Source organism: Arachis stenosperma, chromosome 5 (assembly GCF_014773155.1).
Source record: "Arachis stenosperma cultivar V10309 chromosome 5, arast.V10309.gnm1.PFL2, whole genome shotgun sequence".
Taxonomy (NCBI): Eukaryota; Viridiplantae; Streptophyta; class Magnoliopsida; order Fabales; family Fabaceae; genus Arachis; species Arachis stenosperma.
Genome location: NC_080381.1, coordinates 88,435,418 through 88,452,704, shown reverse-complemented (window position 1 = coordinate 88,452,704; position 17,287 = coordinate 88,435,418). Strand labels below are relative to the sequence as shown.

The 17,287-nt window shown below is 38.2% G+C and overlaps 1 protein-coding gene and 1 long non-coding RNA gene across 2 annotated transcripts; both read right to left on the bottom strand.

The window, feature by feature from the left end:
* Positions 1-2,647: 2,647 nt before the first annotated feature.
* Positions 2,648-11,290, bottom strand: LOC130983116 (uncharacterized). The gene is made up of 2 exons (XM_057907298.1): positions 10,235-11,290; positions 2,648-6,842 (listed from the first exon to the last, which is right to left on the bottom strand). The coding sequence occupies exon 2, from the start codon at positions 5,502-5,504 to the stop codon at positions 3,876-3,878; it is 1,629 nt and encodes a 542-aa protein (XP_057763281.1). The 5' UTR covers positions 5,505-6,842; positions 10,235-11,290; the 3' UTR covers positions 2,648-3,875.
* A 1,257-nt stretch (positions 11,291-12,547) lies between these two features.
* On the bottom strand, positions 12,548-16,970 carry LOC130979326 (uncharacterized). The gene is made up of 2 exons (XR_009086631.1): positions 16,153-16,970; positions 12,548-12,759 (listed from the first exon to the last, which is right to left on the bottom strand). It is a non-coding gene; the product is annotated as an uncharacterized LOC130979326 (long non-coding RNA).
* Between the last annotated feature and the right edge of the window lie 317 nt (positions 16,971-17,287).

Genomic DNA, 17,287 nt, shown 5'->3' with positions numbered 1-17,287 from the left:
GCAAGGAGATCAAGCTTGGGTAAGCCAGTTTGGCTTCAGTGGAATTCTTATTTACAATTGTGTAGATCTCACAAGCAATCAGATGATGAACCTCCACTTCTTTTCCAAGCATAATGCAATGAATCATCACTGCTCTCTTGATAGTGACCTCAGAACGGTTGCTAGTGGGCAATATGGAACGCCCAATAAAGTCTAGCCAGCCTCTTGCAATTGGTTTGAGCTCTCCCCTCTTGAGTTGGTTTGGGACACCTTTTGAATTGGTTATCCACTTAGTTCCAGGGAGGCAAATGTCCTCTAGAACTTGATCCAACCTCTTATTTGCTCTCACCATTCTCCTATTAAAGGATTCAGGATCATCTTGCAGTTGAGGCAATTTGAAGACCTCTCTTATTTTGTCCAGATGGAAGTAAATAACTTTCCCTCTGACCATGGTTCTGTAAGTATGGAAAGCAGTTCCAGTCATTCTCTGCTTATCTGTCAGCCACAGATTTGAGTAGAATTCCTGAACCATATTTCTTCCAACCTTTATCTCAGGATTGGTTAGAACTTCCCATCCTCTGTTTCGAATTTGCTCTTGGATCCCCGGATATTCATCTTCTTTTAGATCGAATTTGACTTCTGGGATCACTGACCTCAGACCCATTATTTTGTGATAATGGTCTTCATGTTCTTTGGTTAAGAACTTCTCTTGATTCCAAAGACTCTTTGGATTATTCTCTTTTTTGCCTCTTAAATTGGTTTGTTTTCCCTTAGGAGCCATGATCTTGATGAATTTTGGCTTAGTGATCACGGAAAAGCACACCAAACTTAGAGGTTTGCTTGCCCTCAAGCAAAAGAAAGGAAAGAGGGGAGAGAGGAGGAGAGCAAATTCGAATGGTGGGGAGAAAGGGGTGGCCGAACATGTATTTATAAGGGAGGAGGAGAGATTTCGAAAATTTTGAAGGAGATTTGAGAAGATATGGAAAGAATTTGAGAAATATTTGAGTTTTTGAAGAAGATTTGGGAAGGATTTGAAGAATGATTTTAATTTTTGAAAATTTGAAGGTGAATGATGAAAGTTTGAAATGTGTTTATATAGAAAATTATGGATCAAAAAAGGAAAGTTTGAAAAAATTTTAATCAGAAAGCAAAATCTCTGCCCCCAACCTTTCTGGCGTTAAACGCCCAGAATGGCATCCATTCTGGCATTAAACGCCCAGAATGGCATCCATTCTGGCGTTTAACACCCAATTGTTGGCCATTGTGGGCGTTTAACGCCCAGCCAGGTACCCTGGCTGGCGTTAAACGCCAGAATTCCCTTCATCATTGGGCGTTTTGCTAAACGCCTAGGATGCTGCACACCTGGCATTAAACGCCCAGAATGGTGCCCATTCTGGCGTTAAACGCCCAGAATGGTGCCTTTACTGGCGTTAAACGCCCAGAATGGTGCCCATTCTGGCGTTTAACGCCCAAAGTACCCTTTACTGGCATTTTTTCGCCAGCAGGCTCTTTTTCTCTGCTTTTGCACTGAATCCTTCTGTAACTCTGTGAATTCCTTCAATTTTGATATTTGCCCTTTGAGAATATGGATTGAACCTTGATTAAACAAAACAGATAACCTGCTAATGACTGGGTTACCTCCCAGCAAGCGCTTCTTTATTGTCTTTAGCTGGACCTTCACTGAGAATCACTCAAGTCTCAGTTTTGAGCATTCTTGCTCAAAATTGCTTTCAAGATAATGCTTGATCCTCTGTCCATTAACAATGAACTTCTTGTCAGAATCAGTATCCTGAAGCTCAACATATCCATATGGTGATACTCCTGTAATCACATACGGGCCCCTCCAGCGGGATTTAAGTTTTCCTGGGAATAATCTGAGCCTAGAGTTGAAGAGCAGAACTTTTTGTCCTGGCTCAAAGACTCTGGATGACAACTTCTTGTCATGCCACTTCTTTGCCTTTTCCTTATAAATTTTAGCATTTTCAAAGGCACTAAGTCTAAATTCATCTAGCTCATTTAGCTGGAGCAATCTTTTTTCACCAGCTAACTTAGCATCCAGGTTTAGGAATCTGGTTGCCCAATAGGCTTTATGTTCCAGTTCCACGGGCAGATGACAGGCCTTGCCATACACAAGTTGGTATGGAGAGGTTCCTATTGGAGTCTTGAATGCTGTTCTGTATGCCCACAGAGCATCATCCAAGCTCTTTGCCCAATCCTTTCTACGGGCAATTACAGTCCGTTCTAGGATTCTTTTTAGCTCTCTGTTAGAGACTTCAGCTTGCCCATTTGTCTGTGGATGATACAGGGTTGCCACTTTGTGGCTAATTCCATATCGGACCATAGCAGAGTACAACTGTTTATTGCAGAAATGAGTACCCCCATCGCTGATTAGGACCCTGGGAACACCAAATCTGCTGAAGATGTGTTTCTGGAGGAATTTCAGCACGGTCTTAGTATCATTAGTGGGTGTAGCAATTGCTTCTACCCACTTAGATACATAGTCCACTGCCACCAGAATGTAAGTGTTTGAGTATGATGGTGGGAACGGACCCATGAAGTCAATCCCCCATACATCAAACAGTTCAATCTCTAAGATCCCTTGTTGAGGTATGGCGTATCCATGAGGTAAGTTACCAGCTCTTTGGCAGCTGTCACAGTTACGCACAAACTCTCAGGCATCTCTATAGAGAGTAGGCCAGTAGAAGCCACATTGGAGGACCTTAGTGGCTGTTCGCTCACTTCTAAAATGTCCCTCATACTGTGATACATGGCAGTGCCATAGGATCCTTTGTGCTTCCTCTCTGGGTACACATCTGCGGATCATTCCGTCTGCACATCTCTTAAAGAGATATGGCTCATCCCATAGGTAGTACTTGGCATCTGAAATTAATTTCTTTCTTTGCACCCTGCTGTACTCCTGGGGTATGAACCTCACAGCTTTGTAATTTGCAATATCTGCAAACCATGGAGCTTCCTGAATGGCAAAGAGTTGCTCATCTGGGAAGGTCTCAGAGATCTCAGTAGAAGGGAGGGACGCCCCAGCTACTGGTTCTATTCGGGACAGATGATCAGCTACTTGGTTCTCTGTCCCTTTTCTGTCTCTTATTTCTATATCAAACTCTTACAGAAGCAACACCCATCTTATGAGCCTGGGTTTTGAATCCTGCTTTGTGAGTAAGTACTTGAGAGCAGCATGGTCAGTGTACACAATCACCTTTAATCCTACTAGATAGGATCTAAACTTGTCAATGGCATAGACCACTGCAAGTAACTCTTTTTCTGTGGTTGTGTAATTCTTCTGTGCATCATTTAGAACACGGCTGGCATAATAAATGACATGCAGAAGCTTGTTATGCCTCTATCCCAACACTGCACCAATGGCATGGTCACTGGCATCACACGTTAGTTCGAATGGCAATGTCCAGTCTGGTGCAGAGATGACTGGTACTGTGACCAGCTTAGCTTTCAGGGTCTCAAATGCCTGCAGACATTGTCTGTCAAACACAAATGGTGTGTCAGCAGCTAGCAGGTTGCTCAGAGGTTTTGCAATTTTTGAAAAATCCTTTTATAAACCTTCTGTAGAAGCCTGCATGCCCCAGAAAGCTTCTGATTGCCTTAACATTGGCAGGTGGTGGTAATTTTTCAATTACCTCTACCTTGGCCTTATCCACCTCTATTCCCTTGCTTGAAATTTTGTGCCCAAGGACAATTCCTTCAGTCACCATAAAGTGACATTTCTCCCAGTTTAAAACCAGGTTAGTCTCTTGGCACCTTTTCAGGACAAGTGCTAGGTGGTTAAGACAGGAGCTGAATGAATCTCCATATACTGAGAAGTCATCCATGAAGACTTCCAGGAATTTTTCCACCATATCAGAGAAGATGGATAGCATGCATCTCTAAAAGGTTACAGGAGCATTACACAGACCAAAAGGCATCCTCCTGTAGGCAAACACGCCAGAAGGGCAAGTAAATGCTGTTTTCTCTTGGTCTTGAGGATCTACTGCAATTTGGTTGTAACCTGAATAGCCATCCAAAAAGCAATAATAATCATGACCAGCTAGTCTTTCTAGCATTTGGTCTATGAATGGTAAAGGAAAATGATCCTTTCTGGTGGCTGTATTGAGCCTTCTGTAGTCAATACACATATGCCACCCTGTGACTGTTCTTGTAGGAACCAGTTCATTTTTTTCATTATGAACTACTGTCATGCCTCCCTTCTTGGGGACAACTTGGACAGGGCTCACCCAGGGGCTATCAGAAATAGGATAAATAATCCTAGCCTCTAGTAATTTAGTGACCTCTTTCTGCACCACCTCCTTCATGGCTGGATTTAGCCGCCTTTGTGGTTGGACCACTGGTTTGGCATTATTCTCCAATAGGATCTTGTGCATGCATCTTGCTGGGCTAATGCCCTTAAGATCACTTATGGACCACCCAAGAGCTGTCTTGTGTGTCCTTAGCACTTGAATCAGTGCTTCCTCTTCCTGTGGATTTAAAGCAGAGCTTATGATCACTGGAAAAGTGTCACCCTCTCCCAGAAATGCATACTTCAGGGATGGTGGTAGTGGTTTGAGTTCAGGTTTGGGAGGCTTATCCTCCTCCTGAGGAATTTTCAAAAATTCTTTTGTTTCCTCTGGTTCTTCCTGGTCAGGCTGAACATCCTTGAAGATGTCCTCTAGCTCTGATTCTAGACTTTCAGTCATATTGATCTCTTCCACCAAAGAGTCAATAATGTCAGCGCCCATGCAGTCAATTGGTGTGTCTGGATGCTGCATAGCTTTTACAGCATTCAACTTGAACTCATCCTCATTGACTCTCAGGGTTACTTCCCTTTTTTGTATATCAATGAGAGTTCGTCCAGTTGCTAGGAAAGGTCTTCCTAGAATGAGAGTTGCACTCTTGTGCTCCTCCATTTCCAGCACTACAAAGTCAGTTGGAAAGGCAAATGGCCCAACCTTGACAATCATGTCCTCAATTATGCCTGATGGATATTTAATGGAGCCATCAGCAAGTTGGAGGCATATCCGGGTTGGTTTGACTTCTTTAGTCAACCCAAGCTTTCTGATAGTGGATGCAGGTATTAGATTGATGCTTGCTCCAAGGTCACACAGGGCTGTCTTGGTGCAAGTACCTTCTAATGTGCATGGTATCATAAAGCTTCCTGGATCTTGAAGCTTTTCTGGTAAGCTTTTCAGAATGACTGCACTGCATTCTTCAGTGAGAAATACTTTTTCAGTTTCTCTCCAATCCTTCTTATGACTTAAGATCTCTTTCATGAACTTAGCATAAGAAGGTATTTGCTCAAGTGCCTCTGCAAACGGAATCTTTATTTCAAGAGTCCTTAGATAGTCTGCAAAGCAGGCAAATTGCTTATCCTGCTCCGCTTGGCGGAGTTTCTGAGGATAAGGCATCTTGGCTTTATATTCTTCAACCTTAGTTACTGCAGGTTTATTCCTTACAGAAGTGGTTGGAGAAGCCTTCTTATAGGGGTTACTATCAGCACTCTCGGGTGTCTGATTCCCCATTGGCGTTTGAACGCCAGGATTGGGTGAAAAATGGGCGTTTAACGCCAACTTTTCCCCCTTTTCTGGCGTTTGAACGCCAGAACTGGGCAGGGAATGGGCGTTTGACGCCAGCTTTCCCCCCTTTTCTGGCGTTTGAATGCCAAGAGTATTCCTCTCTGGGCTCTTACTGTCCTCAGAGGGATTTTGGATAGTGGTTTGGCTATCCTCTGTCAATTGTTCCTTTATTGGCTTTTTGCTACTTTGAGCAATGTTATTCAATGTCTTCCCACTCCTCAGTTGAACTTCTTGGCATTCTTCTGTTATCTATTTAGATAGCTGCTGTTTTGCCTGATTCAACTGTGATTCTATGTTCTTGTTAGCAATTTTAGTTTCTTGGAGAATATCATTAAATTCTGCTAACTATTTTGTCATCAGGTGTAATTGCTGATTAAGCTCAATCATTTGTTCTTGAGGATTAGGATCAGTGGCTACTTCCATAACTTCTTCTTTTGTGGAGAACTCATTGCTAGAGTACAAATGTTGATTTCTAGCAACAGTATCTATAAGCTCTTGAGCCTCCTCAATCGTCTTCCTCATATGTATAGATCCACCTGCTGAGTGGTCTAGAGACATCTGAGCTTTTTCTGTAAGCCCATAGTAGAAGATGTCTAACTGTACCCACTCTGAAAACATTTCAGAGAGGCATTTTCTTAGCATACCTCTATACCTCTCCCAGGCATTATAAAGGGATTCATTATCCTCTTGTTTAAAGCCTTGGATGTCCAGCCTTAGCTGTGTCATCCTTTTTGGAGGTTAAAATTGATTCAAGAATTTGTCTGATAACTGTTTCCATGTCTTTATGCTTGCTGTAGGTTGGTTATTCAACCACCTTTTAGCTTGATCTTTTACAGCAAATGGAAACAGTAATAATCTGTAGACATCCTGATCCACATCTTTATCACGTACTGTGTAACGACCCAACTTCCAGAACGTCATGATCGTACCGAAAGTAAGGCGTTACCAACCTGCTTTCTTTTATTAACTATTTACTATTGAGCCTCTAGTTCGATATCGCGATTCAGTTTTAGCAAAAATACCGGAAAATTTTGTTTTTGATAATTAAAATCATATAGCAAACATCACCAAGTAATAATAATCACATAATTACTAATAATAATATCTGTCATACAAAAGATTTCCAATAAAACTTAGATACAAATCCTATCCCTCTGTGTAAAATAAAAACTAAAGTAACAAAAGCGAGGGAATTCTATGAAAGCAAATTAACTCATACATTTAACTCATAAATAAATTCTATAATCGCCCGCAGCTTCAAACTGTATCTTCGAACCTGTGTCACTGAAAGGGTGGAAGAATTTTGGGGTGAGAACAAACCACACGTTCTCAGTAGGGAATGGGAATGCCGTAAAAGTAATAATTAATGCAAATAATTAACTTTGCTTAATAATCCATCTTTGTCAAACCCTTTGAAATACTTGTCAATCTTACTTTAGTTAAATAATTGCTTTCTTTGAATTTCTAAACCCAAAACTGATCTCAATTGCAAAACTTGTCATATTAAATACCTTTCAGCCACATAATTGATTCAAAGTCATAACAACAGATATTAATCATCTCTATCCATTCACAAACTACTAGCACAGGTAAGAAACTCAATTCAACACACAAACAAATCACAGCAAGGCAGACAGCACAAACACAGAGAAGTACAACGAGCAAACCCAATCAAATGCAAATGCACACACAAGGATGATGCATGTCTGTCCTAAGTAGGCCATGAGCTCACGTGTCGGTTTACACCCTGCAACCCGACATTACCTAGGAACAAGTCCCAGATATGGCTTCCCTTTGTGTCCTTAGTGCATATGTGTCGGTGGTAAAAATACCACTCCTTCGTGACTACCAGCAATCGGCGCAAAGCCCGACCCCATAATATACGCACAAGGGGAAACAGTGATCTTCAGTTCGTGGGCGTCCCCGAGATCAATTCACAAACAAAACAGAGATCTTCAGTTCGTGGGTTATACCCGAGATCAATACACAATAACATAGCGATCTTCAGTCCGTGGGTTATACCCGAGATCAATACTCAGCAAACAATGATCTTCAGTTCGTGGGTTATACCCGAGATCAACATACAACAATTCATGGGTTATTCCCGTAATCAATGATTATCAGTCCGTGGGTTTTTCCCGCTTATAAAACAAATAACAATTTATGGGTTTTCCCGAGATCAATGATCATTCAGTTCGTGGGTACTTCCCGAATTCAACCAACTATCAGTTCATGAGTGTCCCCCGTAGTTAAACAACTAACAGTTTGTGAGGTATTCCCGCCTTTTATCGTTTTTCGTTATCCTTTCTCAACATCAACAATCCACATATCAATCCTCTTTTCCTCTTTCCCTTTGAATCCTTAACACATATTCCTAAACCTTTCTTAACTTTCTCAAGCATTTGTCTTAATCCTCATCTCAGTTCATAATCTCTACTTTGGCAATCTTGGGTCAAGCCAACTTTAAAACAACTTTTCAATTTAGTTCTCTATCAATAGGCTCAAGAAAATTATTTATTTTAAATTCATTAAACTCCTTCCAAAACATAACCTCTCATTAGAGGTAATCAAATAAAACTTTCTCAAGTAAAACCTCAGATTTTACAAAATTCCGGCAGCACCTCCCCTAAAACTCGGACTTAGCCACCCTTACGGGTCCCAACCAAACAATTTACCAAACTCTTTTCAACATTTCCAATATCAATTTAATTCAGAAACAAGCAAATTTTAACATTGAATCATCCATATAATGCTAAAGTTCATCTTTAACTTTATGAACTCATAACTCTCACTCAAGTATTCTCAACACCCTATCTTTTTTTCTAATTTTAATATAACAAATGAACTCGGAATTGCGCAAACTTTATGTCCAGGCGTTCGTCTTGAAATAAGCTTTCTAACAAACCAAGGATCATAATTTTCTGGTTTCTCTAGCCTTAGGAATAAAGGAAAAACCGAGACTGCTCTGCAGTGTGTAAAACCAGAAAAACAGCAGCAGCATGTGACATTCAAAATTCAATATAAAATCCAAGTTAAATCCAATGACTTTGAAAATTAATACAGTTCAACTTCACTCATCCAAGTTTCTTTTCCAATTGGTTTCAGGTCAATATCATTTTTAATGAAAAAGTTATATAACCTAGAAGTTGACTAATTTTCTGCAGAATTCTGCTTTAAAAGTTAATGAACTTATCTTCTTCCAAGTCCCATAACTTACTCATTAAAACATGAATAGCCCTGAAATTTTAGTCACATATGCTAAACATACTTAGTTTTCACTTCCAATTGGTTGCATCTCAATATCATTCCAGATTTAAAAATTATAAAGCCTCAAAGTTACTGACTTAGAAAACAAAGCCTGACTTTTACTGCATAAAACATCTTTCTTTGAAAATCCAAATCTTTAAAACCACAACTCTAACAATTCTAAATTTTATGAAATTAAAGTATTAGGACCAAAGTTTCATTTAAAATTGGTTCCATTTCAAAATTCAAAATGCAGAATTTCCATTAAAGAAATCAAGTTGCTGCTGTGTTAAATACTCAGCAGAAAAACCAGATTTGACATCCATGACTCAAAAATTCACCATAAATCATAAACTTAGTGAAAAAGCCTCAAATTCAGCAGTCCAGTTCCCTATATTCCCAAGCTCAATCCGGACTTGGTCTCACACAATTCCGATAATCACAGAAATAGTTGTAGCTTTTCAAAGTGTCCGGCTTCTTTTAAACATAATGCAGAAAAATCAAGTTTTACACTTTAACTTTGAAAAATCATAACTAGTTCTATAATTAATTCAAACTTCTCAAAATTGAGTCTCAACAACAACTTTTATTATACTTTACCCAGCATTTACTCTATTACCCTTTCGATTATCGTTGAATAACTGATTCACTTCCGAAATCACTTTTAATTTCAAAAATCAGATTTTCAGCAACTAGTTCAACATTTTAAGATTCAATCTTCCAATTATTCCTTAAGCCCAACTTCAATTAATCACTAACTAAACCCATTACAATAAACCAACTCAACAGCAATAGTTTCAATTTGACCCATCAAAATACCAAAATCACAATAATCTCTCATCAAACAATTTATAACTCAATCTCACAAAATCAACAAATTCAACCAAAGTTCCAATCAAAAATCTCAATCATTCCCAATCATAATTTCAGCCACACAACTCAACTAATTCAGTATAATCACATAGAGTCAGAACTTTTCAACAATTCCATCCATATCAGAGAAAATAATACCAATTACAACTTCAAACATTCACAACAAAGCCCAAAGACATTCACAGCCTTAACCTGAATTCAATAATCCAATTGAAGCACTAAAACATCATTAAACTTACTCCAAATTCCACAACCTCAACCATCATCACAATAATCCCAAACCAAACACAAATCTAACTCAGTTCATCAATTATCATTACGACAACTTTTCAATGGTTAACCTAGCATATATCAACTTGATAAATTACACTAAACTAATCATTATTCACAACCACATTTAATTCCAATCACAGCTCAAAATATTCACAACAACTAACAAATTTCAAATGCATTTCAGGTCATTCATGTCAATTAAGAAATTCTAAACCATTGTTAACTATTTGCGCTTATCCAATAACTTGGTAGGCATTCTAAATTAAAAACGTTAAATCCCCTACCTCAATTAGTCGAAACCGTCGAATTTAAACGCAACGATCCCTTTCTTTTTCCCAGTTTACAACAGCCAATGCGGCCGGAACAGCAGCAGCAGCAGCAACTCCAACAGTTCTTTATTATCACCGACACTATCACAGGTTCAAGAATAGGAATATCAGAACCAGAACAAGAAGGCTGGTGCTGTTTTAGACTCTGGTGACAGTGCACGACTCACTAGCGACCTTGACAGCGGTGGAGATCCTTTCTCCCTCTCCTCTGCGTGTATTCTGTGATGGTGACAGCTTGGAGTGGACTCCACCCATGACCAGAGGCACGGCGGCGCAGCCTCAGAAGTGGCTATGAGGCTAGCAACAGCAAGACAATTCGATGGTGATGAAGGCGCGACGGAGGCACAGCGGCGCTACTCTTCACACACGAGCTCCCCTCTCCTCTGGTATGCGATGACAGTGACGCTAATCGAAGCTCCATGAACGGCGGCGACAGAACCCTACCAGTGGCAGCGGCGGATCGGTCGCGTTGAAGGCACAGCAACGTCCCCTTCCTCTCGGCCTTGGCTCGCGTTATGACGTCGTCTTCTCTTCTTCATGGCAGTGTTGACGGTGGTGGAACGAGCTCGGCATGACGACCTGCTGGACGGTGGCGGTGCGCGATGAGGACGACGGCGGCAGCAGTCAAGCGCGGCGGCAGCAACGTTTTCTTTCTCTTCTTCCCGCAAATCTCTTTCTCTGCTCTGTGTTGTGTGACCATTGAGGTAAGGAAGTGTGGCTGGCAGCTGCTGAGGGTTGGAGGAAATTAGGTTAGGGTTTCTGATTTTCAATTTGGGAATTACGGTTTGTGATTTGGGAATTTAGGGTTAGAAATTAGGATTTTATAAAAGAATATGGATATATATGAATAGATATTTTGATAAAATTGAAGGGTAGAATAATTTTAAAATTACATATGCTCTATTAAAAATATTTAGGGACATCATTTATCAACATATTTCTAAGCTCAATCAATTATTTCTAATTTACATTATAAAATGAACAAGTTAATTATATTTTATAAAGTACAATTTAAATTCAAATATCAATTTTCTAGATTAAATCATACAAATCTCTATTACTTTTCTATCTCCGAAACTTTAATTTCAATTTATAAAGTGATTAATCATAATAAAAGTTGTACATAAATATTAATTGACTTAAACTTAAAATATTTATAAAAATTAATCTAATAATTTCTAGTAAATTAATTCCTAAGAGTTCAAATTAATAACATAATTTATTCAAAATAGAATCTATTTAAATTAAATTATACAATTCTTTCTTATTTTTCAATTACCAAAATTATAACTTCAATTATACCAAATATCTAATAAAATTTATATAAAAATTCTAATTAATTTAAACTCCAATTATCATGAAACCCCATTTAATTACCTTTAGCAAAATAATTTTCTTAAAATGAAATTATCAGCAAATAAAATAAATCACAAATAACTAATTATCTAATTTTCAAAAACTAGGGTTGTTACATTCTACCCACCTTAGAAAAATTTTCGCCCTCGAAAATTGCTAGAATAAAATAAATTCGAACTTAAATCAAAGAAAACAGAATATATGAATAGAAACATAGGCATTGTTAAGGATGGATATTCAAAGAGTTACATAAGCAATCAGATTCATAGGCAAGCAAAGGTATACAAGAATGACAAAGTATGGTTGGGAAACAAGCAAATCACATTCTAAGAAGGAAATTCAAACATGAGAATTCCAATGAAAGCAACGAAGAAAAGGATAGCACGAGTTCATGTGGCACGAATAAAGATTATACGTCGAATCGAAGCTAACTTCATAACTTCTAACGCTCCCAAACCCCGTAAATCGCATTACCTATTCTTCTATTTCGTCTATGATAACCCATTAGTGTTCCCATATACATAAATCATTAGTATTAAGTTGGCCAGACCTAATACCATGAGGCATGCAATGGTAAACCAACAGTGTTAATCATCAGACAGTCATGCAAATAAAACACAAACTCGTGTTATCAGAACAAGTCACAAAGCATGACAGACACTCAGAGTATGCAGTGAAGCATAGTCAGTCCATTCCCAAGGCTCTAACAGGAACGAACTGCTCTGATACCATTTGTAACGACCCAACTTCCAGAACGTCATGATCGTACCGAAAGTAAGGCGTTACCAACCTACTTTCTTTTATTAACTATTTACTATTGAGCCTCTAGTTCGATATCGCGATTCAGTTTTAGCAAAAATACCGGAAAATTTTGTTTTTGATAATTAAAATCATATAGCAAACATCACCAAGTAATAATAATCACATAATTACTAATAATAATATCTGTCATACAAAAGATTTCCAATAAAACTTAGATACAAATCCTATCCCTCTGTGTAAAATAAAAACTAAAGTAACAAAAGCGAGGGAATTCTATGAAAGCAAATTAACTCATACATTTAACTCATAAATAAATTCTATAATCGCCCGCAGCTTCAAACTGTATCTTCGAACCTGTGTCACTGAAAGGGTGGAAGAATTTTGGGGTGAGAACAAACCACACGTTCTCAGTAGGGAATGGGAATGCCGTAAAAGTAATGATTAATGCAAATAATTAACTTTGCTTAATAATCCATCTTTGTCAAACCCTTTGAAATACTTGTCAATCTTACTTTAGTTAAATAATTACTTTCTTTGAATTTCTAAACCCAAAACTGATCTCAATTGCAAAACTTGTCATATTAAATACCTTTCAGCCACATAATTGATTCAAAGTCATAACAACAGATATTAATCATCTCTATCCATTCACAAACTACTAGCACAGGTAAGAAACTCAATTCAACACACAAACAAATCACAGCAAGGCAGACAGCACAAACACAGAGAAGTACAACGAGCAAACCCAATCAAATGCAAATGCACACACAAGGATGATGCATGTCTGTCCTAAGCAGGCCATGAGCTCACGTGTCGGTTTACACCCTGCAACCCGACATTACCTAGGAACAAGTCCCAGATATGGCTTCCCTTTGTGTCCTTAGTGCATATGTGTCGGTGGTAAAAATACCACTCCTTCGTGACTACCAGCAATCGGCGCAAAGCCCGACCCCATAATATACGCACAAGGGGAAACAGTGATCTTCAGTTCGTGGGCGTCCCCGAGATCAATTCACAAACAAAACAGAGATCTTCAGTTCGTGGGTTATACCCGAGATCAATACACAATAACATAGCGATCTTCAGTCCATGGGTTATACCCGAGATCAATACTCAGCAAACAATGATCTTCAGTTCGTGGGTTATACCCGAGATCAACATACAACAATTCATGGGTTATTCCCGTAATCAATGATTATCAGTCCGTGGGTTTTTCCCGCTTATAAAACAAATAACAATTTATGGGTTTCCCCGAGATCAATGATCATTCAGTTCGTGGGTACTTCCCGAATTCAACCAACTATCAGTTCATGAGTGTCCCCCGTAGTTAAACAACTAACAGTTTGTGAGGTATTCCCGCCTTTTATCGTTTTTCGTTATCCTTTCTCAACATCAACAATCCACATATCAATCCTCTTTTCCTCTTTCCCTTTGAATCCTTAACACATATTCCTAAACCTTTCTTAACTTTCTCAAGCATTTGTCTTAATCCTCATCTCAGTTCATAATCTCTACTTTGGCAATCTTGGGTCAAGCCAACTTTAAAACAACTTTTCAATTTAGTTCTCTATCAATAGGCTCAAGAAAATTATTTATTTTAAATTCATTAAACTCCTTCCAAAACATAACCTCTCATTAGAGGTAATCAAATAAAACTTTCTCAAGTAAAACCTCAGATTTTACAAAATTCCGGCAACACCTCCCCTAAAACTCGGACTTAGCCACCCTTACGGGTCCCAACCAAACAATTTACCAAACTCTTTTCAACATTTCCAATATCAATTTAATTCAGAAACAAGCAAATTTTAACATTGAATCAGCCATATAATGCTAAAGTTCATCTTTAACTTTATGGACTCATAACTCTCACTCAAGTATTCTCAACACCCTATCTTTTTTTCTAATTTTAATATAACAAATGAACTCGGAATTGCGCAAACTTTATGTCCAGGCGTTCGTCTTGAAATAAGCTTTCTAACAAACCAAGGATCATAATTTTCTGGTTTCTCTAGCCTTAGGAATAAAGGAAAAACCGAGACTGCTCTGCAGTGTGTAAAACCAGAAAAACAGCAGCAGCATGTGACATTCAAAATTCAATATAAAATCCAAGTTAAATCCAATGACTTTGAAAATTAATACAGTTCAACTTCACTCATCCAAGTTTCTTTTCCAATTGGTTTCAGGTCAATATCATTTTTAATGAAAAAGTTATATAACCTAGAAGTTGACTAATTTTCTGCAGAATTCTGCTTTAAAAGTTAATGAACTTATCTTCTTCCAAGTCCCATAACTTACTCATTAAAACATGAATAGCCCTGAAATTTTAGTCACATATGCTAAACATACTTAGTTTTCACTTCCAATTGGTTGCATCTCAATATCATTCCAGATTTAAAAATTATAAAGCCTCAAAGTTACTGACTTAGAAAACAAAGCCTGACTTTTACTGCATAAAACATCTTTCTTTGAAAATCCAAATCTTTAAAACCACAACTCTAACAATTCTAAATTTTTATGAAATTAAAGTATTAGGACCAAAGTTTCATTTAAAATTGGTTCCATTTCAAAATTCAAAATGCAGAATTTCCATTAAAGAAATCAAGTTGCTGCTGTGTTAAATACTCAGCAGAAAAACCAGATTTGACATCCATGACTCAAAAATTCACCATAAATCATAAACTTAGTGAAAAAGCCTCAAATTCAGCAGTCCAGTTCCCTATATTCCCAAGCTCAATCCGGACTTGGTCTCACACAATTCCGATAATCACAGAAATAGTTGTAGCTTTTCAAAGTGTCCGGCTTCTTTTAAACATAATGCAGAAAAATCAAGTTTTACACTTTAACTTTGAAAAATCATAACTAGTTCTATAATTAATTCAAACTTCTCAAAATTGAGTCTCAACAACAACTTTTATTATACTTTACCCAGCATTTACTCTATTACCCTTTCGATTATCGTTGAATAACTGATTCACTTCCGAAATCACTTTTAATTTCAAAAATCAGATTTTCAGCAACTAGTTCAACATTTTAAGATTCAATCTTCCAATTATTCCTTAAGCCCAACTTCAATTAATCACTAACTAAACCCATTACAATAAACCAACTCAACAGCAATAGTTTCAATTTGACCCATCAAAATACCAAAATCACAATAATCTCTCATCAAACAATTTATAACTCAATCTCACAAAATCAACAAATTCAACCAAAGTTCCAATCAAAAATCTCAATCATTCCCAATCATAATTTCAGCCACACAACTCAACTAATTCAGTATAATCACATAGAGTCAGAACTTTTCAACAATTCCATCCATATCAGAGAAAATAATACCAATTACAACTTCAAACATTCACAACAAAGCCCAAAGACATTCACAGCCTTAACCTGAATTCAATAATCCAATTGAAGCACTAAAACATCATTAAACTTACTCCAAATTCCACAACCTCAACCATCATCACAATAATCCCAAACCAAACACAAATCTAACTCAGTTCATCAATTATCATTACGACAACTTTTCAATGGTTAACCTAGCATATATCAACTTGATAAATTACACTAAACTAATCATTATTCACAACCACATTTAATTCCAATCACAGCTCAAAATATTCACAACAACTAACAAATTTCAAATGCATTTCAGGTCATTCATGTCAATTAAGAAATTCTAAACCATTGTTAACTATTTGCGCTTATCCAATAACTTGGTAGGCATTCTAAATTAAAAACGTTAAATCCCCTACCTCAATTAGTCGAAACCGTCGAATTTAAACGCAACGATCCCTTTCTTTTTCCCAGTTTACAACAGCCAATGCGGCCGGAACAGCAGCAGCAGCAGCAACTCCAACAGTTCTTTATTATCACCGACACTATCACAGGTTCAAGAATAGGAATATCAGAACCAGAACAAGAAGGCTGGTGCTGTTTTAGACTCTGGTGACAGTGCACGACTCACTAGCGACCTTGACAGCGGTGGAGATCCTTTCTCCCTCTCCTCTGCGTGTATTCTGTGATGGTGACAGCTTGGAGTGGACTCCACCCATGACCAGAGGCACGGCGGCGCAGCCTCAGAAGTGGCTATGAGGCTAGCAACAGCAAGACAATTCGATGGTGATGAAGGCGCGACGGAGGCACAGCGGCGCTACTCTTCACACACGAGCTCCCCTCTCCTCTGGTATGCGATGACAGTGACGCTAATCGAAGCTCCATGAACGGCGGCGACAGAACCCTACCAGTGGCAGCGGCGGATCGGTCGCGTTGAAGGCACAGCAACGTCCCCTTCCTCTCGGCCTTGGCTCGCGTTATGACGTCGTCTTCTCTTCTTCATGGCAGTGTTGACGGTGGTGGAACGAGCTCGGCATGACGACCTGCTGGACGGTGGCGGTGCGCGATGAGGACGACGGCGGCAGCAGTCAAGCGCGGCGGCAGCAACGTTTTCTTTCTCTTCTTCCCGCAAATCTCTTTCTCTGCTCTGTGTTGTGTGACCATTGAGGTAAGGAAGTGTGGCTGGCAGCTGCTGAGGGTTGGAGGAAATTAGGTTAAGGTTTCTGATTTTCAATTTGGGAATTACGGTTTGTGATTTGGGAATTTAGGGTTAGAAATTAGGATTTTATAAAAGAATATGGATATATATGAATAGATATTTTGATAAAATTGAAGGGTAGAATAATTTTAAAATTACATATGCTCTATTAAAAATATTTAGGGACATCATTTATCAACATATTTCTAAGCTCAATCAATTATTTCTAATTTACATTATAAAATGAACAAGTTAATTATATTTTATAAAGTACAATTTAAATTCAAATATCAATTTTCTAGATTAAATCATACAAATCTCTATTACTTTTCTATCTCCGAAACTTTAATTTCAAT

Bases quoted from the DNA above. Each gene is read 5' to 3' on its own strand.
- LOC130983116 (XM_057907298.1), bottom strand. From the start codon at position 5,504: ATGGGGAATCAGACACCCGAGAGTGCTGATAGTAACCCCTATAAGAAG.